This window comes from Pseudochaenichthys georgianus, chromosome 4 (genome assembly GCF_902827115.2).
Source record: "Pseudochaenichthys georgianus chromosome 4, fPseGeo1.2, whole genome shotgun sequence".
NCBI classification, from domain to species: domain Eukaryota; kingdom Metazoa; phylum Chordata; class Actinopteri; order Perciformes; family Channichthyidae; genus Pseudochaenichthys; species Pseudochaenichthys georgianus.
In genome coordinates this window covers 7269824-7293433 of record NC_047506.1, presented here as the reverse complement: position 1 = coordinate 7293433, position 23610 = coordinate 7269824, and the positions used below count along the sequence as shown (strand labels likewise).

The 23610-nt window shown below is 40.8% G+C and overlaps 1 protein-coding gene across 3 annotated transcripts in view; it reads left to right on the top strand.

Annotated features, from left to right (window-relative positions):
- unc13a (unc-13 homolog A (C. elegans)) overlaps positions 1-23610 on the top strand; it is a 55181-nt gene that overhangs the window by 10765 nt on the left and 20806 nt on the right. For 2 of the 3 annotated variants that reach the window (XM_071202841.1, XM_071202840.1), the window contains exons 9-29: positions 208-403; positions 1605-1724; positions 3225-4037; positions 4451-4544; positions 5504-5550; positions 5706-5784; positions 7798-7872; positions 7966-8185; positions 9296-9523; positions 12262-12403; positions 12844-13013; positions 13157-13272; positions 14467-14630; positions 16229-16382; positions 16658-16726; positions 17059-17148; positions 17750-17884; positions 20505-20638; positions 20818-20903; positions 22896-23022; positions 23145-23241. In XM_071202841.1, coding sequence (XP_071058942.1) covers positions 208-403; positions 1605-1724; positions 3225-4037; positions 4451-4544; positions 5504-5550; positions 5706-5784; positions 7798-7872; positions 7966-8185; positions 9296-9523; positions 12262-12403; positions 12844-13013; positions 13157-13272; positions 14467-14630; positions 16229-16382; positions 16658-16726; positions 17059-17148; positions 17750-17884; positions 20505-20638; positions 20818-20903; positions 22896-23022; positions 23145-23241 — 3356 coding nt within the window. The remainder of the gene's footprint in view (positions 1-207; positions 404-1604; positions 1725-3224; positions 4038-4450; positions 4545-5503; positions 5551-5705; positions 5785-7797; positions 7873-7965; positions 8186-9295; positions 9524-12261; positions 12404-12843; positions 13014-13156; positions 13273-14466; positions 14631-16228; positions 16383-16657; positions 16727-17058; positions 17149-17749; positions 17885-20504; positions 20639-20817; positions 20904-22895; positions 23023-23144; positions 23242-23610) is intronic. The other variant, XM_071202842.1, reaches the window with a different exon arrangement.

Below are 23610 nucleotides of genomic sequence, written 5' to 3'. Positions count from 1 at the left end.
AAGGTATCTGCAAACTCCTATAAAGGAAACTTTTTTCTTTCTGAGAACATCCATTATTATAGAAAACAGAATTTTTGTTTGCTTTTTTCCTGTTGTTTGTCGTGCTCCCTGAAAGACTTTACAAACACTGTGTAAAACAACTGACCCATCATTCTCTTATGGTTTCTTATCACTAAATCTCGTTTCCCGTTGTGTTTGTTTGAACAGACGAGGATCAAGACAGCGCCGTTGACGACAGGGACAGCGACTACCGCAGTGAGACCAGTAACAGTATCCCACCTCCCTTCTACACCACCTCCCAGCCCAACGCTTCCATGCACCAGTATCCCATCAGGAACCAGCAGTACATACACTCATACAGCGATGAAATCCATGAGCTGGGCTACGACACCAGAGCCCTGAGGTAACGAGCACCCTACAGGCACTAAGGAGACACAACTGAGTGGTTTCCTTTTCAAGAGATTAACATGGCAGGATGTCATAACGTATCAGAAACAGGGAGAAAGCTTTTGTCTTTTTGTTGAGACAGGAGAACATAACCCATTTTAAATATGACTTCCACTATTTTAAGCAAATATTTCTTTCTGGAGTGTAGCATTTAGCCCTGAGACAGCTCAGCCCCAGTGGCTTTGTTTTACTGTACTGTTCATGGTAACATGTCCCACTGTGCTCTCCTCCTCTAGAGAATAACCCTGGCCTCAGTGTATACAAGCATGCTGGGAGCACAGTTCTTGTATACAGGTCCTGTTTGAAGAGGGCCTCCATGGTTATCTTTTGTGTGTGTGTGTGTGTGTGTGTGTGTGTGTGTGTGTGTGTGTGTATGTGTGTGTGTGTGTGTGTGTGTGTGTGTATCTTTGTGTGCATGTTGAGTGTGTGTGAGCATCAGTAACCCCACGGGATCTTTTCGTTGTGCAGAAAAGAAATCTTGAAATAACACTATTTCTTACCCTTTTTTTCAAGGTTCATGGTTACTGTAAATGTCATGCATTGCTTAGAAAAACTTAAACAGAAAGTTTGACATTTAGATGGGTAAAATACATCTGTAAGTGCTCAACCTCAGTGAGGGGTCTTGAAGGATGAGTACACCATTTTCAATTCTGTCTTTTAACAGTCAAATATGAACATCAAAAGAGGTTTTTCTTGCTTAAAATTCTCCCTTCTGATTAAAGTGGATCCCTTCCTTTGTGCTTCCAGTTGAAGTGATGGGGACAACATCAAGTGGTTATATTCCCAGGACTTTCTAGTGCAGGATTCCCTTGTTGTGTCCCAGTTTCCTTGTTCAGCTTCAGGGGAGGAACACAAATAAATATTGCACTAAAAAGACAATGGATAGATGAAAGATATACCCACATGCTATAAGTTGTGCAGAACAGTGGATTTCCCCCTCCATCTCTTATATTGAGTACAGCAGGAAGGTATCTTTTAATGGCCAGTATGAACAGAAGGAATAAATGACAGCAAGCAAAAACCTTCTCAATGTTCATATGAAAACCAGAGGCTGAGTTTGGTTGGATCTTTCTTTGAAGGGTTTGCTCTGAGCTCTACTGATGCTCCTCTCCCACCTCTCCCCTCTCCCCTGCCTCCCTCCTTACTCCTCTTACCAGACGCAATGATAGTTTAGACTCGGCCACCAACGGGCGCAGCGATATCGACTCAGGCTCAGGGTCGAGCCGGCCCACCAGTCGTCAGTATTCTCTAGACAGTAGGCATTCACTGTCCGATAGGTGGGTCTCTGTACCTCCTCTCCAACTCCTCCTCCTCCTCCTCCTCCTCCTCCTCCTCCTCCTCCTCCTCCTCCTCCTCCTCTACTTTCTCCTGCTCCGGCCTGTGACTCCGTCTCGCTGTGACGTCAGTGGTGGACTTGTCCCGTCCTCCTCGTTCACTGTGCTTGCATGCATGCGCTGTTACCCTATCTCTTTATATGTATATTCTATACAAAACGTTTGGTCCTGCATCTACTATATATGTACTCTGTTCATAGTGAAGAATTGCCGATCAGTATCACAAATGATGAATCATTCTCATCTTTTGCCATTCCTAAACTCTTGTATTGCGCTGTTGTTTGTTTCTGTGTGGGTGAGTTATTGACAAGATGTGTGTATGAGTGTGTTGTTTTTAACCATCAGCAACAGAGAGGTTAATTCTTGTTGTGTGTGTGTGTGTGTGTGTGTGTGTGTGTGTGTGTGTGTGTGTGTGTGTGTGTGTGTGTGTGTGTGTGTGTGTGTGTGTGTGTGTGTGTGTGTGTGTGTGTGTGTGTGTGTGTGTGTGTGTGTGTGTGTGTGTGTGTGTGTGTGTGTGTGTGTGCAGGGGGAGGGGGCTCTGTTGTTGCAGCAGCATGTTATTACAGCCTCATATGTGAGACACTAAGAAGAGCCCTGTCTTATTCTGGGTGTCCCATACTTGTTAATTGTACACATTTAATTTTCACTTTTAAGACAGCAGGAGGCTGTCAGCCCAATAATGGGGCTGCAGAGAGGCCTTGACACCACATTTAGTTTATTTTTATTTTCATGTCTTGAGGTTTTTTTTTAAATTCTTTGCTGAGATTGAGGGCACCTTTGTGTTGGATGAGAGAGAGAGAGATGATGAGATATCTGATGGATAGAAAATAACAAAGTGTCATGCTTGTCTAAAAGCCATAATGTATAGTTCTCTCCTTTACTGCTCCACACATTATTGAACCAACCAATGAAGTGACTGCGTGTGTGTTTGTGTGTGTGGCCTGCATGTGTCTCAAATCTCTCTCTGACTCATGGTCTCTCTCAATAGCCTCATTCATCATCATGAAAACATATTATTCACTATGTATCTGTTTTTGTCCTGCTAGGCTGATAAATTACCCTCAACCTCTCCAGGTTCTCAAATAGGATCGGTCTATTTATATAACAAATCTGTCCTCATGTCTTTGCTTATCGTTGGCTGTTGTATGGTGTGTGCTTCTGTATTAACCTGTGTGTGAAGTTTCCATAGTAACCTCACCAATGACTAAAAGATGATTCCCTTTGCAGTCAAATAGATGTATCACTAGTCCAAACCCCTGCTCTGAGTTTTCTTATTGGTTGGTTTAAAGTCAATCCTTGTTTCCTATTGGTTAGCTGTCTCCCTTCTTGGCCCCAACAGACTTCATTGTTCCAGCCAAATGTTATTGTGTGGGAACTAGTTTACCTTTAATCGCATGTGGGTGTGTTTAAGTAACAGGTGTCTTTATCTCCCCCTCCCCTCAGTCCCACAGACAGTCGTTACGCCTCGTCGGGCGAGTTGAGTCGAGGCAGCTCTCAGCTCAGCGAGGAATTTGTTGCTGAGGAAGGCGGGAGCTTGCGAGGATCGGAGTTCTACGAAGAAAACGACTCTTACCACTCCTGCCACTCCTCCGTCAGCTACGGCAAGGAGGGTTCCCCAGTCTGGGATGGGGAGGACCCCCAAGGCATATACAGCGACGAAGGAGGCTACATCAAAGATGGAGGGGAAGAGGGGGCGCTGTATGCCGAAGAGGATGCTGAGATATACGTGGAAGAAGGAGAGTACACCTACGAAGAAGGAGTGGAGATGCCTTTTGAGGAAGATGAAGATATGTATCAGCTTGATGGCACACTCAGTGAAGACCAGGAGCCGCCCTACACCCCCACACCCACAAGCACTGCCCCCACCCTCATACCCACCTCTGATGGTCTGTCCTCCCCCAGACCTCCACTGGAGAAGCAGGCTTCGTTGCACCAGCAGCGGCCGGTCCAGGATTCGCTCCCCCCCCCCAGCACAGCTTCTAACCTCCTTCCAGTAACGCAGGACGACACGTTGCCCCCTTTCAGCGCAGAACCCTCAAAACCCCCGTTTGCACCCACCCAGCCTGCTCTGTCAACCACCATCACATCCACCCCCACAACCACACCGCAGTTTCCAGCTCCAGACACCGAGCCGCTGGAGCCTGAACCCACATTTGAGGAGCCACTGGAGGAACCTCGGTCTCCTGAGATTGCTCCTGAAACAGAGAGTGTCCCCACGCCTCCTGAACAAAAACCAGAGGAGCCCCCTGTCCCAAGGTGAACACTGTTCATACACTTCCTAGAGGAAGATTAAAACAAGATATCACTCTCTCCCAATTTCTCACTAACAATAACATACAATATTCTTGCATTTCGAAAAAGAAACATAGGAAACTCTGGGGAAGTGGTAGAAATAAAATAAAAAAACGTTTAGGTCCTGTCCAGATAAACCAGCGCCATTCTAATAATATAGCAAATAATAATTTCAAAAATGATTATTTACATTTTTAATCATCATGTTTTGTTTTAGAAGGTGTGCAAAATCAACGTAATACTGCTTGATGCTTTTACTTTTATTATTCAATGAAAGTTCTCTCCGAGAAATACACATTCACTTTATCATTTTAAAGAGCACGTTATATGAATAACGTTTATTTTACATGTTGTTCCTTCTTTATTCATTCTTCAAGCTTCCCAAGGAGGGAAATCATGGAGCCTGGTCTTGCCAGAGCCAAAGCCAACTGGCTGCGACTTTTCAGTAGAGTACGACTACAGCTGCAAGAGGTACAACCTGCCTGCGTGTGTGTGTGTGTTTTAGTGTACCTTTGTTCACATAGCAGGGAATTTAATGCCAGATAAATGTATAGTCTCATAGGATTGGGGAAGATTGTTTTCTGTTGTTGTTGCTCTGGTTAATTCATTAGTATTTGAGCTCACGGACTTGTTGCATCAGCCCCTGCATGTTACTGTTACTGTGTTTTTTCTAGCTTTTGTTGACTGTTCCACCTTTTCCCCAGTTTTTGGTTATTGTTGTGAATTATTTTGTCTTGTGTTTAATAGTTTCTGTTCACCCCTTGTACTGTTTTGCCATTTCATTATTTTCTTTTCAGTTGCTTGCCACCCTCGTAGCGATTTGCATGTAGTCCGGAGCAGATGCAGGTGGGTGTGGCCAGTAGTGTGAAAATCAATGTTATTCATATTTTATGAACCCTGTGCGGCTTATAGATATTTATGGGGAGTAAAGCAACACATGGGAAGTCACAGTATGTCTGCTCAGTGTCATTTGTATGCATGGCATTACCAATACCAATCATGATCTGTTCGTAGGTGTGACCTGAGTATCAATGCTGTGTATCATTCTTTAAACAAGCAGGCAGACACAGAACATGTCAATAATAGAGCATATAGAATTATTGTGATTACATGGATCACCATCTATTTGTAATCTTCTTTGATGCTTAACACCCCTTTTTTTCCAAGTTTCCAAGGTATACCACTGTTGTATTATTCATTTGTGAATTCAGGGAACCCTTGCATTCATTGGCAACCACTACCAGTGAAACTTACAAGAAATAGTGCTTTTGAATTAGGAATACCACGAGTCCCTCCCAATTTCTTTGTTCTCAGTATATAAAGCATTATAGAGAGTACTATAATATGCTATGATTCCCATTTTCCCAGCCACAGCTCTAATGGCACCCTGCTTGCTTCTTTTCCGCTTCTCATCTTTCTCTTCTCCTCAGGCCCGGGGAGAAAGTGTTGGCATTGCCTCTCTGCTTTTATCAGCAGGGTAAGTAACCATAACGCTGTTACTACTACGGTCATTGAACATCTATAATTCACGAAGTGTAAAAGCAAGCTCATGGCTTTAATGCCTGAATGCATTTATTGTCCAATAGATTTGTTGTGTAGCTGAATCCTGCTCTGCTCTTGTCTTGTCTCCAGGATGGGTGGCGCTCTCTATAGCATTGACAGCATGCCAGACCTCAGGAAGAGGAAAGCTATGCCTCTCGTCCGAGATCTGGTGAGTTTCTGCACTAATCTCTTTATTTTTCCCAGATGAAGAGTCTCACATCTCCCCAGTCCATCTATCGCTCAGATCGCAGAGAGAACCCCCGTGTTCTGATTTTATTCTCTTTACCTTATTGTTCTTTTCGTTCATTTATTCTTTTGACATTTATTTCTCACCGTTTTTTAGCCCACTGCACTACATGGACTTTGCCGAAAAAACCATATATCGAGAGCGAGCTGGTTTCCTGTCATTGACAGTGATGTTTGCTAGATGCTGTCATACTGACAGACGTCTCATTACCAGCTGCTGCCGTCGTCCCCATGCCTCCCTGACACTGCCTCATTAGGGGCAACTCAGAGATAAATATAAATCCTCTTGAGAAAACTGTAACTCATCGAGTCTTTCCCGTAGAGTTTATTGTCCTAGCCTGAGCAGCATTATCCATTTCTGTCTTTAAGAAGATGAGAACAGGCTTTCATTTGCTAAGAAAGTTTAGTCTAATAATATAGAAAAACACACAGTTTTAGGTATTCAGATAGAAAAGTAAAAAAATAAACTTTAAAGTGATAGTTTCACATTTAACAAAAGCCCCTTTGTTGCTCTCTTACTGAGGGTTAGAAGAGAAGATAAAGTGTTCTGCAGGTCATGAAGCAGGGGAAACAGCCTTTAACGTGTTGCTACGTGTCATGTTACACTTGGTTGTTTGTGAAAATTAAACCAATTAGAAACAACATACTAATTGGTGATCTACAGGGGTGATACTAAGTAGATTTGTAGTAACTGCAGATAGAGCAGTAGGCGATAGATTTATATTTAACGTTGGGAAGAGAGTGATTTCAATCTTCTCTAACTCTTGTCAAAAAAGCAAATAAGTGATTTGAGAAAATGTGGAACAATTGATTTTATCCAAAAACACCTTCTTTAGTGGAGGCTAGTGAAACAGAAGGCAGTCTAGAAATAGGACAGACATGTGGCTCTTTATCATAACCGCCAGGCAACGCTCAGTGTGCCATTTTCACATCAGATCCAAGCTTACCATACATGGGTAATTAGCTCTGATGCTGCCTTCATTAATACATCTTGCTGTCAGTAGGTAGCAGTCACAGTCAGGTACGCCTGTTCCTCTTCCTCTCTCTGTCTCCTGCACACACACACACACACACACACACACACACACACACACACACACACACACACACACACACACACACACACACACACACACACACACACACACACACACACACACACACACACACACACACACACACACACACACACACACACACACACACACACACACACACACACACACACACACACACACACACACACACACACACACACACACACACACACACACACACACACACACACACACTCTCTCTCTCTCTCACAACGTGTCATAGTGTCTTATGTAATTGATCATACGGGGTGAGGTCCTATCTTCATGAAATGCAAAAGGATGCTACTCAATAAACATATACAATTCTCAAGTTTGGTTGCAGCTGCTCTCGCCTTTAAGTCTCCACATCTGGCTCTAGGTTCACCCTGTCCCCCCCCCATCCCCCCCCACCCCCATCCTTTTATAGCAGATGTCCATTTTTGTTTAAACATGATAACCACAGCATATGCACAATGAATGCAGCCTTTCTTAACATTATTAACTCCCTATGGAACCCCCCCCCATCCTTCCACTCTTTCTCGTCTTTTTCTAACATCAAATTTCTCCCTTCCCTCCCTCCCTCCACCGTCAATGCCAAACCAAAGGCTATGGTGAGTAACTTCAACACCTTTGAAGGTATACTAGTTTTCTCATCTCACCAGAAAATGGATCCCTCTTATAGGAAGCACTTTAAATGCTGTAGCAGTCATCTCTAGTTTTCTTGCAGGGGAGCATTGCCAGAAAGACAGTAATAAAAACATATTGTCTCACAGCCTGCACTGAGATGTGTCTTGATAAAGGAATAAGATATTGAGTAGGGATCTGAGGGAAACTGACCCCGCCTCTCTCCTGTCACTCAGTCATTGGTTCAGAGCTCCAGGAAGGCAGGTATCACCTCAGCCCTGACGTCCAGCACCCTGCACAACGAAGAACTGGTCAGTAGCCTACTCGATTAGAATAATAATTCACAGTATCTCACATCATCATTTTATCATACTCAGCTGAACCTTTACTTCTCTCTCCTGCAGAAGAGTCATGTATACAAGAAGACCCTCCAGGCCCTCATATATCCAATCTCCTGCACAACCCCGCACAATTTCGAGGTGTGGACAGCCACCACACCTACCTACTGCTATGAGTGTGAGGGGCTGCTGTGGGGTATCGCTCGCCAGGGCATGCGCTGTACCGAGTGTGGAGTCAAATGCCACGAGAAGTGCCAAGATCTACTCAATGCCGACTGTCTGCAAAGTAAGTGAATTGCCCGAACATATACGCGCCATTTTAGCCACTAAAATACTGGAAAAAAGGCAGGATTCAAAATATGCAATTTAAAGTAAGCAACACACGCTTGATACTTGATACGCTTGATACGCTTGATACTACTCTCGGTTAGCCTAGCTTAACAGCTATCCAAAGGTTACAATGTTTAATTTTACTTATAATTAGACAAGTTGTATATGACATTTTGATTAGTGAGCTTTAGTGTTAGTTGTCAGCAGGTTACCTTCAGAGCAGGGCTTGCTTCATATTTAACTGTAAATATGCCACGTTCATTTCCGTACTGACAGAAATGAAAGTGGCATCAATCTTCTAACTCTTGTCAAGAAAGCAAATAAGCGTCTTTCCCAACATTTCTTAGCTATTCCTTTTAATGTTATATATTTAGTACTTGGTCCTAAATAGGCTTTGTATAGCCTATCATATTTAGGGATATATAAGAGCTAAAGCTTTGACTTCGTATTATATTCATAGTACAGTAGGCTATATGAGTATAATATTCACATGGTGTTACTGAGATATACCATGACATATTTACAGGAGCCGAACAACCATTTGCTGACTATGTTTTTTATATTTTTTCGCTGTGTCAGTGCTGATGTTTTTATATTAATAATAGTAAACTATCTACTCAATCTACTTCCTCTTATCGCTATTTGTCACTGCCAAGCACAGAGTCCTCCTCCTCCTCCCATCACTCCTACTTTCTTATTTTGTTCGTTTTCTTGAGAGGATATTAAAAGCCATTTGTCTTTTGTTGTCATCCGCCTCGCTTTTCCATCTCTCCTTTACTCAGCGTTTTATAGCTCTGCAAATGTGGCCCTCTTTCATTGATATATTAATATATAGGTTTTCATCACCTACACATTCTTCACAGGCATTCTTCTCTTTAATGTATTGATTGAAATCCCTCTAAATCTTCCTTAAACATGTAAAAATGCATCCGCCATGCAATGTTGTTCTGCTCTGTTATTGTCTTCACTAATCACTTTATCATATATCAACACCTCTCATATGACACCACTTATATTTCCTTTAACACGTCTAATCCTTTCCGGTCTTAATCTGTATTGTAACCAGGAGCAGCTGAGAAGAGCTCCAAACACGGCGCTGAGGACCGAACGCAGAACATCATCATGGTTCTTAAAGACCGCATGAAGATCCGCGAGAGGAACAAACCTGAGATCTTCGAACTCATTCAGGAGATGTTCGCCGCCCCCAAGGCCACCCACGTCACCCACATGAAGCAGATCAAACAGAGCGTGCTTGATGGCACTTCTAAATGGTCGGCCAAGATCTGCATCACAGGTGAGAGGGGAGTTAAAGGTCACCTATCATGCAAAACCCACTTCTTCATGTCTCTTCTACATCAACATGTGTCCCCTCTGTGGAAAGACATTCTGAACGTTTCAGGAAAAAAGATTCTCTCTCTTTTTGTCCTGATCCATTTATATAAAAACCTGTCTGAAAATGAGCTGATCAGATTTTGGCCACTTTATGATGTCATAACGATTTTGTGTCTTGTGTAACCATTAGCCAATCACCAACCAAGGTAACCACCACCCCACCTTATCATCTGAATCTCCTCCTCGAGCACCATTGTGTTCTTTCTAGGGATGCACGATATTGGTTTTTTGAAACCGATACCGATACCAATAACTTCCTGCTTCTCAAGACCGATACCGATAACCGATAATAATATAATATATATATATATTAGGGCTGTCAAACGATTAAAAAATTTAATCAGATTAATCACAGCTTAAAAATTAATTAATCATGATTAATCACCATTCGAACTATGTCCAAAATATGCCATTTATTTATGTATATTGTTGTGGGAATGGAAAGATAAATGAAAGCAGGCGGATATATCCATTTAACATACAGTATGTATGTTTATTATAACATTTGTCTGCGTGTCAAAATGAAAGACAACCCACACACCTATCAATCATCAAACCGTGGGGTCTTAATTCATTACGTGTTGAGTTCTATCAACGGGGGAGTACTTCAGGAAAGTCGACAGGGGGGGGGGGCTAGTGGAGTACTTCGTGACCACAGAGTGTGAACGTTGTGATCAGCTGTTTTAGCGCAGTTCTCCAGTGAAGGGGGGAGTCTCCCTCCGCAGCCGGTTGGCGTAGTTTTGGCACAGTTCCGTTGTACAGACCGACGTTAACAGCAGGCCCTGTCTGTGCACACGGAGACCGACTCTGTCGTCCGGTGATCTAACCGCCTTCTGGAAAAGCTTCACAAGTACGTCGGTACGCAAATGCGCTTTGTGACACAAGTGACGGTGCGCATTTCAGATTACGCACATAACCTGCGTACCAGTTATGTGCACCCCTGTACCAGAGCCATATTATTACTATTATATGGCTCTGCCCTGTAGCCTACTACAGCAAAAGTATTCTGCGTCGGACTTCCTGCAACAACACCACGCCGTTATCAAAGATGTTCTATTGAGAAGACGATCACTACGTGACAAAAGTTTTCAAAACCCTGGCTACTGAAATCAATCTTACTAACTGCTGTCTGTGCAATTTACTCCGCGAGTTGGCAGACTTTATTTTGCTTACTTTAACATCATTTTTCATGGTGGGGCTAAGCCATTTCTTGGTATGGGTGTAGCCTACCCCAGCCATACCCTGGCGCTGCCACTGGTGGCACGTATGGGGCGGGCCATTCTGCACATGCGTTAAATGCGTTAAATATTTTAACGCAATTAATTCAAAAAATTAATTACCGCCGTTAACGCGATAATTTTGACAGCACTAATATATATATATATATATTAAATGTACCTGTAGTTTTTGCACACCTGGTGGTAAAAAAAAGACTAGTAGTGAGCAAATGACATGAGCATTACTACTATGAACAAAACAAAGCCAAGAACAGTTTTGACTCTTCAAAGTGACCATATTTATTTCCCCAAACAAATCTGGCAAACTTCTTGCCTTTTTCAAAAGCCTCGTCGATAGGTAAAAGCCCCGGTGCCTTTGCAGCTGGCTTTGGATTCACCGCTAGTTTAGCAGCGCAGGCGTCTTCGTACGCTTTTAACACACCATCGTAGCGATGGCGATGTTTCAGGTGACTAATCAGGTTGGAAGTATTGTAGCTCGTTGCCTTTTTCCCTCTTCGTGGAACTTCTGCATTGCATCTGTTAATACAAATAGCAAGCGAACTATCTAACTCTGAAACTTTGAAATAGTCCCATACTACCGACGACATGTTTGTTTACTGTCCTGGCTTCACGGCCGCACACCATTTACGTCACAGCCAGGCATGAGTTAGGGAGCGCTGGATTTGTGAAAATCTCCCCTCTTCCTAAACCACTAATACCACAGTACTGGCAAAAGGGGAGGAGCCGAGTGAAAAACAAGCGCCCCTCATCCCAATCTACCCACACCGCAGTATTTGTTCTTTTTTTTTACCCAAAAAATATATTGTATATTATCGGGGCTATTAATACTTTTATCGGGTTTATCGGGATGACGTCATAATTCCTAATATCGGACCGATAATTATCGGGCCGATAATTATCGGGCCGATAATTATCGTGCACCACTAGTTCTTTCTAACCAAATATCTCTCAGAGGGGCGTGGGGAGGGGCTCCTTATTTTCATCTAAAGTAACAGACACAGAATCAGCACTTTTGCAACAGGGCTGAAACAGAGGGGATTATGGGACCCTACAATGCATGATCTGTTTTGTATTTCGAGGCCAAACACTTCAGAGACATGTTTTGTATATATCTGAGACCTATAATATATTGATGAAAAACAGTGTGATAGGGGATCTTTAAATTAGTACAGTACAGTACAGTACAGTAGCTTTGAACAGAGCTGGCCAACGCTGTCTACATGAAAGTCAGAGGGGACGGCACATTTCAGGTGTTCGGTCTACAAAAAGAGACAAGCTGGCGTTTGAATGAAGAGAGCACAGGTGGCGTTTGTAGGGCAGTAGAGCACGAGGTCACATGATTTGCACCCAGACATACACAAATTGACTGACCAGCATGGCATCTTTACCCTCTTTTCCCCAGTGTTGTGTGCTCAGGGTCTACAAGCCAAGGATAAGACCGGCTCCAGTGATCCATACGTCACTGTCCAGGTGGGAAAGACCAAAAAGAGGACCAAGACCATCTATGGCAACCTCAACCCTGTCTGGGAGGAGACTTTTAATTTGTGAGTGAACACCGCTTGCAAACATATGTGACATTTAAGATAGCGCTGCAAAAATTATTATTTGTATTACGAGTTATTAAGTTGGTTATTTTTTCCAGTTAAGCAAAAGTCAAAAACAGTTCAAATTACAATGATATAAAAAGAAAGCGGTGAAACGTCACATTTGAGTAACCTTCAAATGTTAAGCTTTGTGGCTTGATGAAGGACTTAAAGGAATAATTGTTCATTAACATTATACAATGTATTTTTAACAACTTCACGGTCCTGTTATAATCGTCTGACTCATTCAGCTAAGCATTTCTATATGCATACTGTTGATTATATTAACAGTATTTTTATATTTGTACGATTCATGATCGCTGATAGTAATCCTTCTTTCCATCTTGGCCATCTGTCATTGTAAGTACTATATTTAGCAGCTGACTCTGTGTCTGTTTAAGTGAATGTCACAACTCATCGGACCGCATCAAGGTGCGAGTGTGGGATGAGGACGACGACATTAAGTCTCGTGTGAAGCAGAAGTTCAAGAGGGAGTCAGACGACTTCCTCGGTCAAACTATCATCGAGGTCCGCACTCTGAGCGGAGAGATGGACGTCTGGTACAATCTGGGTCAGTCAAATGTCTTTATATCAGCTAATTTAAACTGTATTGATACCTTGAATAGTTTGCAGTTACATGAATGACCTAACTTCTCTGATTCAGATGTTTTCAGTTCAGTAACCGTGTTGCTGTATGTGCTGTGCTCTTCACAGACAAGCGCACAGACAAATCTGCTGTGTCTGGAGCTATCCGCATGCACATTAATGTAGAGATCAAAGGAGAGGAGACGGTGGCCCCCTATCACGTTCAGTACACCTGTTTGCATGAAGTAAGCTCAATGTGTTGTGTGTTTGTGTGTTTGAACAGACAGTTTCTTATTAAATACATTCAAGAGCTTCTCGTAAATACAGTTTTGAGGCTTTATACATGCATTTTTGCTTCAAGATCTTAAGGAATATTCACAATGGATTTCACTTACTTTTAACTAACAAACAAACAGATACTTTATCCCACGTTAAAGCTTATACTTATTCATGTGCTTTTACTTAAAGGTCCAAGTCACTGTGCACTGATTAACTCATAGTTGGTCTGCATAAAAACATACACATTGTACACAATATAATTTAGAACTCTCTGTTTTCTATGTAGATGCACACTAATAGCAGATTGGGCATTAGATCAAATAAGAACAGGGAATCTCTCAGGTCTCTACCGAATAGTTTGAAGTATCGAAGCACTCATATTGTTTGTAGAATAAAAGAAAGCTGATTTTTTTAAATAACAGATTTTTTTCAATTAATCAATCATTCAAATTTAGGATTTTGCAATGCTACTTTTTCCGTTCGGGTTTATAGTAGTGTGAGTATTTCTGTGCACAGTATTCCTGATGAGCCAAGCCAAACAGGTTCATTTCCTTCTTACATCTAATGTTAAGATCCATTTCAAATAAAGGTAATACTGCAGGAAGTTTGCTTTGCTCTCATGAGATAAAGATCCACTTCCAACAGCAAGACATCAGACACATTTCTCCTCCGGCTCGGTGCTGATTGATTGTAGACCGATCACAGCTTTGTGTGGAGTCCAGCCCATTACTCAACTGAGCATATTAGCTGAACCTTAACAGACAAATGGCCGCTGTTATTGCTGCACATAAGTGGCCATAAACCACGTAGACGACTTTCACAGCAGTATAAACGCTTCAGGGTCGAGTAGTCAAGACAGCACCTTGTGTTGGCCTCGCAATGTAGTGTAATGGATATTTAAGTAGCCAAGCCATTTAAAGATTAACAAACCAGATTTAATCTGCTCTGTGTTTGTCCAATGGAAGATTAAAAAGCTTTGATTAAAGATGTGCAAATGCTCTTGAAAGCCATTTAACACTTTTGCTTGCTCTCTCTTTAACCTAGACTCTCTATTACATGTAATTTATTTTTGCCTTCCTTTCCAATATTTTTCTCACCTATGTTCTCTAGATATTTCCTCCAATTCTCTCTCTAACTCGTTGCTCTGTTCCTCTGCGTAGAACCTCTTCCACTATGTGACAGACATCCAGAACACCGGTGTTGTGAAGATCCCCGACGCCAAAGGGGATGACGCATGGAAGGTGTACTTTGAGGAGACTCCCCAGGAAATCGTGGATGAGTTTGCAATGCGTTATGGAGTGGAGTCCATCTACCAGGCCATGACGTATGTTGCTACCTGAAAGCCTGAACTTAGAATATGATGTAGAGGTCACCTATTATGCAAAATCCACTTGTTCATGTTTTTTAGACATCAACATGTGTCCCTTCTGTGGAAAGAGATTCTGAAAGTTTCAGGAAAAAAGATTCTCTCTCTTTTTGTCCTGATCCATTTATATAAAAACCCGTCTGAAAATGAGCTGATCAGATTTTGGCGACTTTATGATGTCATAATTATTTTTTGGCTTTTAATAATAATTAAATAATAATAGATTTAATTTGTTAGCGCTTTTACAGGTGCTCAAAGACGCTTTACAGATATAGTGAAGGGAAAAGAAAAGGAAGGAACTTTTGTAACCATTAGCCAATCACCAACCAAGGTACCCCCCCCCCACACACCTTATCACCTGAATCTCCTCCGAGAGCACCATTGTAGAGATGGGTACCGAGCCCCGGTATTAAACGGGCCCCGGGGCTGAATTATTAAAGACCGTGGTACCGTTAAGCTCCGACGTTAACGGTCTTTTTATCGGTGCTGGAGACATGTAAAAAAATATGTGTCATGTGTATTATTGCTACACAAACATTATATTGCAGTTTTAGCGTCGCCAACTCTGTTTCTAACATGCAAAAAGACTGAAAAATGCTTCTATGATTATTTTTAGTATTTTCGATCTCTCTCCCCCGCCTGCTTGCGAGGGGGCGGGGCAGTTTACACACACGCAGCTGGTACATGCAGCAACACACACACATACACACACACGGAGGAGATGGCGGAGAGAACGCGCTCCGAGGTGTGGTTAAACTTTACCCGTCTCGATGCTTGTTACCAAAAGTGCAATAAGAGTTTAGCATGTAAGGGCGGTAACACGAGCAATTTGTCTAAACATTTAGCAAAAGTGCTCCACATCCAGACGGAGGAATGCACCGGGTTCCACTGTCTTTCTAGTTGCTCTGCAGCCCCGTCCACGAGTAACGTTTCCACGTCAGGTGTTATTTATGCTAGCAGCAACACAATGATACAAACATGGGTTAATGATGAGAGGTAACTGAGTTATTTATTTTGTTAAAGTTTCAGCTATTCTGGTTACAGTTCTGTCATCACATTATTTAATACGATTTGTTAAAACGTTGTTGTTTTCTTTTGATGTGAAATATTATGTATTAATTTAAATAAAAAGCAATGTTAGTTTTGTTCACAATTTGTTTAGTTAGTTTATCTTCTTTTTTTCTCCAAAAGAACGGATAAAAGTACCGTTAAAAGACCGGACCGATAAGCGGTATCGATAAAAGTATTAGTACCGTTAAAACCCTACACCATTGTGTTCTTTTTAACCAAATCTCTCTCAGAGGGGCGTGGGGAGGGGCTCCTTATTTTCATCTAAAGTAACAGACAGAGAATCAGCACTTTGGAAACAGGGCTGAAACAGAGGGGATTATGGGATGCTGCAATGATCTGTTTGGTGTTTGGAGCCAAACACTTCAGAGTCATGTTTTGTATTTATCTGAGACCTATAATATATTGATGAAAAACAGTATAATAGGGGACCTTTAACACAAGCCCCTTCATTTGCTTACATGTCCCTCGATATTTCTCTTTTTCAGTCACTTTGCCTGCCTGTCATCTAAGTACATGTGCCCAGGTGTGCCTGCGGTGATGAGTACCCTCCTGGCTAACATCAACGCCTACTACGCTCACACCACCCAGGCCACCAACAACGTCTCTGCCTCCGACCGCTTTGCTGCTTCTAACTTTGGGGTGAGTCACACCAGCCAGACGCATTTATAATGAATAAATGCAACAATGTTATTCATAAAGGCTTGTAGAACAAAAAGCGCAATATCATAATTTGCTTAAAAAAGTAAAGTGTAATTGTGGTTGTGCTTTGCTTACAAAAGTAAAATGTTTTGCAATCATAATTTCCTTTCTTAACATTATGGTCATTTGTTATCCTGGTGTTGATGGCATCGGCTCTTAAATATTCTTAAGTAGTCTGGTGTTAATATTTCCATTTCTTTGTTGTTTTCCTGCAGAAAGAGAGATTTGTCAAGCTACTAGACCAGCTTCACAACTCTCTGAGGATAGACCTGTCCATGTACCGCGTAAGATGCCTCTCCATTTTACTGTTTGCTCTCTTTAAATTGGTTAGGTAGTCAAATTGCATGGTAAAGAATAAACCCCTCACCTCCTTCTCTCTACTGTTCTTCTTTCCTCTCATCTTACGCTTTGTGAAAAACACTAAAACAAAGCAGGCAGATGTGATAATTAGACTGACACCCTGAAGCATGCACAGACACATCCAGGAAACACTGCTCACCCGCGCAGGAATAAGTGTTTCCTGAGCAGGATCGTGCCACACAAACACACAGTGGACTTAGATGGATGTGATTTCATGTGTTATGCCTCACTGTATTTCTTTTCCGTCTGACTGCAGAACAACTTCCCTGCCAGCAGTCCTGAGAGGCTGCAGGACCTCAAGTCCACCGTGGACCTGCTCACCAGTATCACCTTCTTCAGGATGAAGGTACATCTGTCAAAGACTGTTTGATGTATTTTATACACTCCACGTACCAGACTTGCACAAAGTATACCACATGTAGAATTTAATCAAATGTAACAAAACAAAGCAGAATTTAATATATTATTATTATTGTTATCAATTGTATTATAATTAATAATATTATTATTGGTATTATCACTACTATTATTGTTGTTGTTATTATTATTACCATTTGTATACTTATTTATTTATATTATTATTATTACTAGTTTTATTATTATTATTAGTTGTATTATTATTATTATTATTATTATTATTTTATTCTATACTAAATAATTGGCGTTCAAAATTGTAATCTTAAAATAAACCTAGAATTAAGTTTGGCAAATAATCATATTTTATTGCATATTATTTTATTGCAGTAAGGACAAACCTGAAGACAATTCTGAAGTGTCACGATTTAGTGTTTTTAATTTCAGTGCCTACTTTGTGCCATTTTGTTAATGTCTTTAATTTTTGTAAAGCACTTTGAATTGCCTTGTGTTGAAAGGTGCTATATAAATAAACTAGCCTTGCCTTGCCTTACTTTAACTATCTTTATATTTTTTGGGTGTGTTTTTTTCAGGTTCAAGAGCTCCAGTCCCCCCCCAGAGCCAGTCAGGTGGTGAAGGATTGTGTGAAAGCTTGTCTCAACTCCACCTACGAGTACATCTTCAATAACTGCCATGAGCTGTACAGCCGAGAGTATCAGACAGACCCGGTAAGAACAGCAATTTATTCAATATCTGTGTGGGTGTGTGTGAATGTCTGTCTATCTCCTCTCAAAATGTTCATATTTCTGTTTGCTTGTTTGGCATGACTCTAATTAGGCCAACAGTCCTGTAAGTGTAAGGAAGAGTCAACAAATAGCTTGCTACATAGACTCTCTAATAACATCGAAAATAATATAAATGATTTAGAGATCAAAACATTTGTACTCATTTTCCCTCAGACTAACATGACATTGTCAAATAAGCATCTAAGTGTTGTCGTGTAAACCACATACAGAAAAATATACGAAGGGCTGGGCCACTCACTAGAGTTATTTCGCCTCTTAAGTTCAGTTATGAGTTGGAAAAATCAATCCAATGTAGGTAAATCATTCTTGATACTTGATACTCAGATTGCTTATAATAAGAGGAAATATGAAAGGGTATATTTCAAGGTTGTTATGTATATTTGTTGCTGGGCTTTTTTTATTATCAATTTAGAATTCTTAGACCAAGTTTTCAACTTTAATGGACTGAACATGAATACTGTGTAATATATTTGACCATATATATTTAAGAAGTACAATATAAGACAAGCAGAAGCATTTGGCCCCGGGCCGTAGTTTTGACACCCCTGCTGTAAGACATGTTGCTCTGTATCTGCCCACACCAATGCCAATGGCCGGGTTTTAGTCACTCAATCTGAATTTAGTTCATGTTTTTCTGAGTTTCTGGTTACTTGACGTTCCTCAACAATCTGCCATTTTGTAAAGTCTCTTCGGGGGTTAATAGCATTAAGATTTACTTTGAATTGTCGTCCATTGGTGTTCTTTTCTTTTCCCTTGGCTGTAATTTGGCTCACTTTTTTAGAGGAAACAAGCAGGATAAATCATAAATCAAACTCCCACTCACTGAAAGAGAAACTAATAACTTAAACTCAAGCAGCAGCTTCTGATCATTTGGATACCAATATTCCTGGATCCATTTTGCAATTGTATCTGTGACTCCTTTGCTTGACTTCTGTATTATCCTCAGTGTTATGTAAAAAGCACTGTGACACTAGTGTGCGTTCCCATCATCAGATCCAGGTCTGCCTCATCCGTCACTCCTGCATTGGATTTCAAGAGGGATTTCTATATCTAGCTTTGAGTCATCATTGAAGCGCTTATTCGTTTCAGAGTCCCTGGTGAATTTCAAACAAGCATTTTTCCCTTTGAATAACATCCTCAGGGACGTTGCTATATATTGTTGAAATCTCTGCAAGATCGTTCTTCATGTCTCAAACCCTGCGGTGCTCGGCTCCTTTGTTTTTGTCCTCCAGCACATCTTCAGCTATTTCAAAGAAGTCGTCCAGACAGTTGACATTCTGGGTCTGTTCAAAGCTGTTTCAGCAGCTAATCTTGAATATGTATGAGTTGTTGTTGTTGTTGTTGTTGTTGTTGTTGTTGTTGTTGTTGAATTAACACAGTCAGGATTTCCCCCAGAAGAAGTCTTGTTGTCTCAGACATGACAAATTCGTAAAATTTACATTTAGAGCACTGAATGTGAATTCAGGACGTCCATTACAAGAATGTCATCTTGTAATGGACATTCAGTTATGTCCATTACTGAATTATAACTTATTTTTGGAAGATTGTCCCAATGATTATTTGATCCATAATATGAGCAAATGTTTTAATATGACATATTTAATTTTGTGATGATAAGGAAATTATTAGAACAGAAAAATGTGCATGTTTTGACTTTAAGAACTCACTGATTGAGCAGAATATAATTATCTGCAAAGGCTTCCTTCCTTTGTTTCCTTTAAGCCACTTTGAGCCTTTTAAACAGACATTTCTAATACATAATCTTTTACTTCATCTGTTGTAATTTACAGTTGTAATGACCCTTTTTGGCTTCTGATGATGCGTTGATGTTATGCATCTAGACTTGATGTTATGCATCTCTTTGTTAATCAAAATAAAATAAAACCATTTTCACACACATTCAACCAAGTCAGCCGACTTTTACAATAATCAAACAAGAGTCAAAACTCAAAGGATATGATGAACGAACTTAGATCGTCTGTTTTCTGGTATGTTGTACATGATATCATGATACGGTTGTAAACTGTGTCCTGACGGCATCTTCCACACAGGTTGCCGATACCTGTGTATCTTAAAGGCTAGCACCATGGGAATTGTAGTCTTTTATAGTTCCTTGACTACAGAGGTCACCATTAGATGAAAATATTATGACCTTTTAACAAAAACAGAAAACTTGTGTATGTGTAAATGATACATAATCTATGCAAAATTAGGAATAAGATATCTTCCAAAAACAACAACATGTACATTTAAATATACAGTATATTTGTTAAGTATACAACTCGATTAAGAATGTTTATAATAATACATTTCTCTAGATTTAGATAAAGTTAGACATTTGGTATTATGTATCAACCAAAAGTGTGTCACACACAGTTACATTTTATGAAACACATGTTACTTATTCTGTCTTTAAAAAAAACACTCCAACACTTTCAGGTTGACAGCTGATGCCAAATCTGCCCATCTTCCCTTCACCTACTTAACTAAGTGGCCAGTGTAGAATTGTATAGTGACTTTTTTTATTGAATTGCTTTTCCAGGCCAAACAGGGTCCCGTGCCTCCGGAGGAACAGGGTCCGAGCATCAAGAATCTGGACTTTTGGTCCAAACTCATCACACTTATCGTCTCCATTATCGAGGAGGACAAGAACTCCTACACTCCCTGCCTAAACCAGTGAGTCTCCACATCCCTCCAATTATCTTCTATTCACCCAGATCCTTTTTGATTTCATTTCCTGCTCCATTTCCTCTCTCCAGTTTCTTCTTAAGCTCTTATCTGCTCACTCTGTTTAATAAAGCTTCTCCCTCTAAGTGCACATACAGCAAGCCTTTCTATTTCTCTCCTCCATCAAGATTTCCCCAGGAGCTCAACGTGGGTAAAATCAGTGCTGAAGTGATGTGGAACCTGTTTGCTCAGGATATGAAGTATGCAATGGAGGGTGAGTGCAGGTCATCATACACTGAAGTGAACTGACTGAGCTTTGACAAAACACTGAAGATTTGATAAATGTAGCCACTAACAAGGATTCGTGTGGTTCAGACATACTGGCACTAATGACGTCGGACACACAAACCATGGAAGGGTTTAGCTGTTCTCTTTTAATGATGTGTACAGAGTTGTTTTTATCGGTTTTAATTTATGTAAATATGGTAGGAAAAAGGATGTTTTAATTGCCATTTGACTGTTCTTTCATCAATTTGGATGAAACTTGGTAGGATGTTTTCAAATACTACTTCGATATGGTAAGTCACATTCGTTAAAAGTATTGGAAGACTTATATTATTAAACATATGTGACATTTAGTGAATTGATTCTAAATTCCAGCTTATTTGCTTTACTTACTTCTTTATTGGATCCCAAGCTTCCAGAAAAAGTGTCCCTTGTTGGCGCCCGGCACAGGGTGCTTTTTCCCCGTAAAGCTTTATTCTGATGATAGCTCATTGTAGGGCTGTGCGATTATGGCAAAAATCATAATCACGATTTATTTGGGTCAATAATTGATATCACGATTATTTTGACGATTATTCATTGACCATTTATTGAACTTTAAAACAAATAATATTTTACCAATAAACAAGATCAACAAATATGTTGGAGCGCACTTCCAAAACCTTACTAAACATATATTATTAATATGATAAATACAAATAAATTAGACCAAAATAAATTAAATCAAATATGTTGCAGTGCACTGTCACAACCTACTGAAAACTCCTTAACATATAGCCAAATAAAAATGTTTAGGCCACCATGGCAAATGCTGGTAGGGCTGCTCATGTTATCTCTTAAAGATTTTTTGCGAGAAACACCAGCCTGTTTACATGGTCTGGTTTCAGAGATGAGCGCAGGCAGGTGACAATATTGCCACCTGTACTGAAGACCCTCAGCCACGCCCCGACACATGGGGTGACGCCGGCCAATCACAAAGCTTTGATGCGTTCAATTGCATTATTCTGGCACAGGAAGATTATGTTATGGATATTAACGATAAAACAGAATATTGTTGTTCTATTTTTAGACACATCTCGCGATAGACTGGTTGGGCACCCCAGGGCTAGACCATAGGTCCGTTGTGGTCGCAAAGTAGTCAGCTGAAGCCACATCTCTCTCAACTTCCCCACGGCATTTGTCATATAGTGCAGGCAGCGCAGACCTGCTGAAATAATACCGAGACGGCATCGCGTAACGCTTGTCCAACGTGTTGACAAGTTGCTTAAAGCCCTGGTTGCTAACAGTGCTAACTGGGCACATATCTTTAGCGATGTGAAATGTGATGGCAAAGTACTTAGTGGAAATAGTTTTACCCTTCTTTTTAACGAGTTGCTGCTCTTGTTCTGACATCTTCGCTCGCGCTGAACACTCACAACACATGTCACTCGTGGCCGAGTGGGCTTTTAGGGAGGGGCGAAAGCGCACCCAGCAAAATAATCGTATTTTGTCAATTATGCTGTTTTCATAATCGTCGCAAACCATAATCGTAATCGCGATTAAAATACGATTAATTGCACAGCCCTAGCTCATTGTCATCTTAGTACAGTATCATGCATGCATGACAACCAACAGATATAATAAAAGAATAAATCAAATTTGTATAAGTCTCCAGTATTCTAGTGTCTCACATACAACGTTTTTTAAAGAAGAAAATAAACATTTCTCCAAATGAAAGGTCATAAACACTTCTCAGGATGATTAATATTTGATTTATTTCCTAAAATTGGGGTCTTCTCTTGATAATCTAGGTTTGAAGTTGAGCTCGGACAACTCAATAACATTATTCTCTAATCAAATAATATATGAGTCTGTGAGCAATGAGGGTTCAGTGCTACTGAATACAAAATACAAATGTAGTAATTGCTGTTGGACTTTAAGCATAGGAGAGAAATTAGCCTTTTATTCAACATGCATTTGATTGCTTTCTTCTTTCTCTCAGAACATGAAAAAAATCGCCTGTGCAAGAGTGCGGATTACATGAACCTGCACTTTAAGGTCAAGTGGCTGTTCAACGAGTACTGCAAAGACCTGCCCTTCTTCAAGAGCAGAGTGCCTGAATATCCTGCGTGAGTAGCAACTCCTTGACGCTTATCCAAAACAGAAAGTCATAATAAATCAATGGAAATCCTCATCTTGTCAATTTGCGATCCTAGTTTGTGAATATGTACATATCTTCTGCCCTCCACAGGTGGTTCGAGCCATTTGTCATTCAGTGGCTGGACGAAAACGAGGAGGTGTCTCGGGACTTTCAACACGGTGCTTTGGAAAGAGACAAAAAAGATGGGGTAAAAGTTTCCAGCTCTCTTTATCTCCCATTCACTCCTCTGAAAGCGCTGACTTGTTGTTGTTGTTGTTCAAGCAGAATTACTGTAATCCATCCTTTGTACTTCCTCTGTCACACTCAAAGTTATCAGCCAAAGTGTCATCCTCTTTCTGCCGCTCTGCCTCCCACACTTTACCCGCTCCTCAAAGTGATTTATTGAATTCTTCAAAGGCAATAAGTGAAGCATGGATACGGCAGGAAAGACGTGAGATTGAAGTAGAACGTGTTCCTCGGATAAGAGGGTGTTTCCGTCAAAGTACTCTTTGGAAGTTTATAGAAGTGCGGTCTAGGCGTGCATGCGCTTAAGTACTAGTATATTTTAATATCGGTT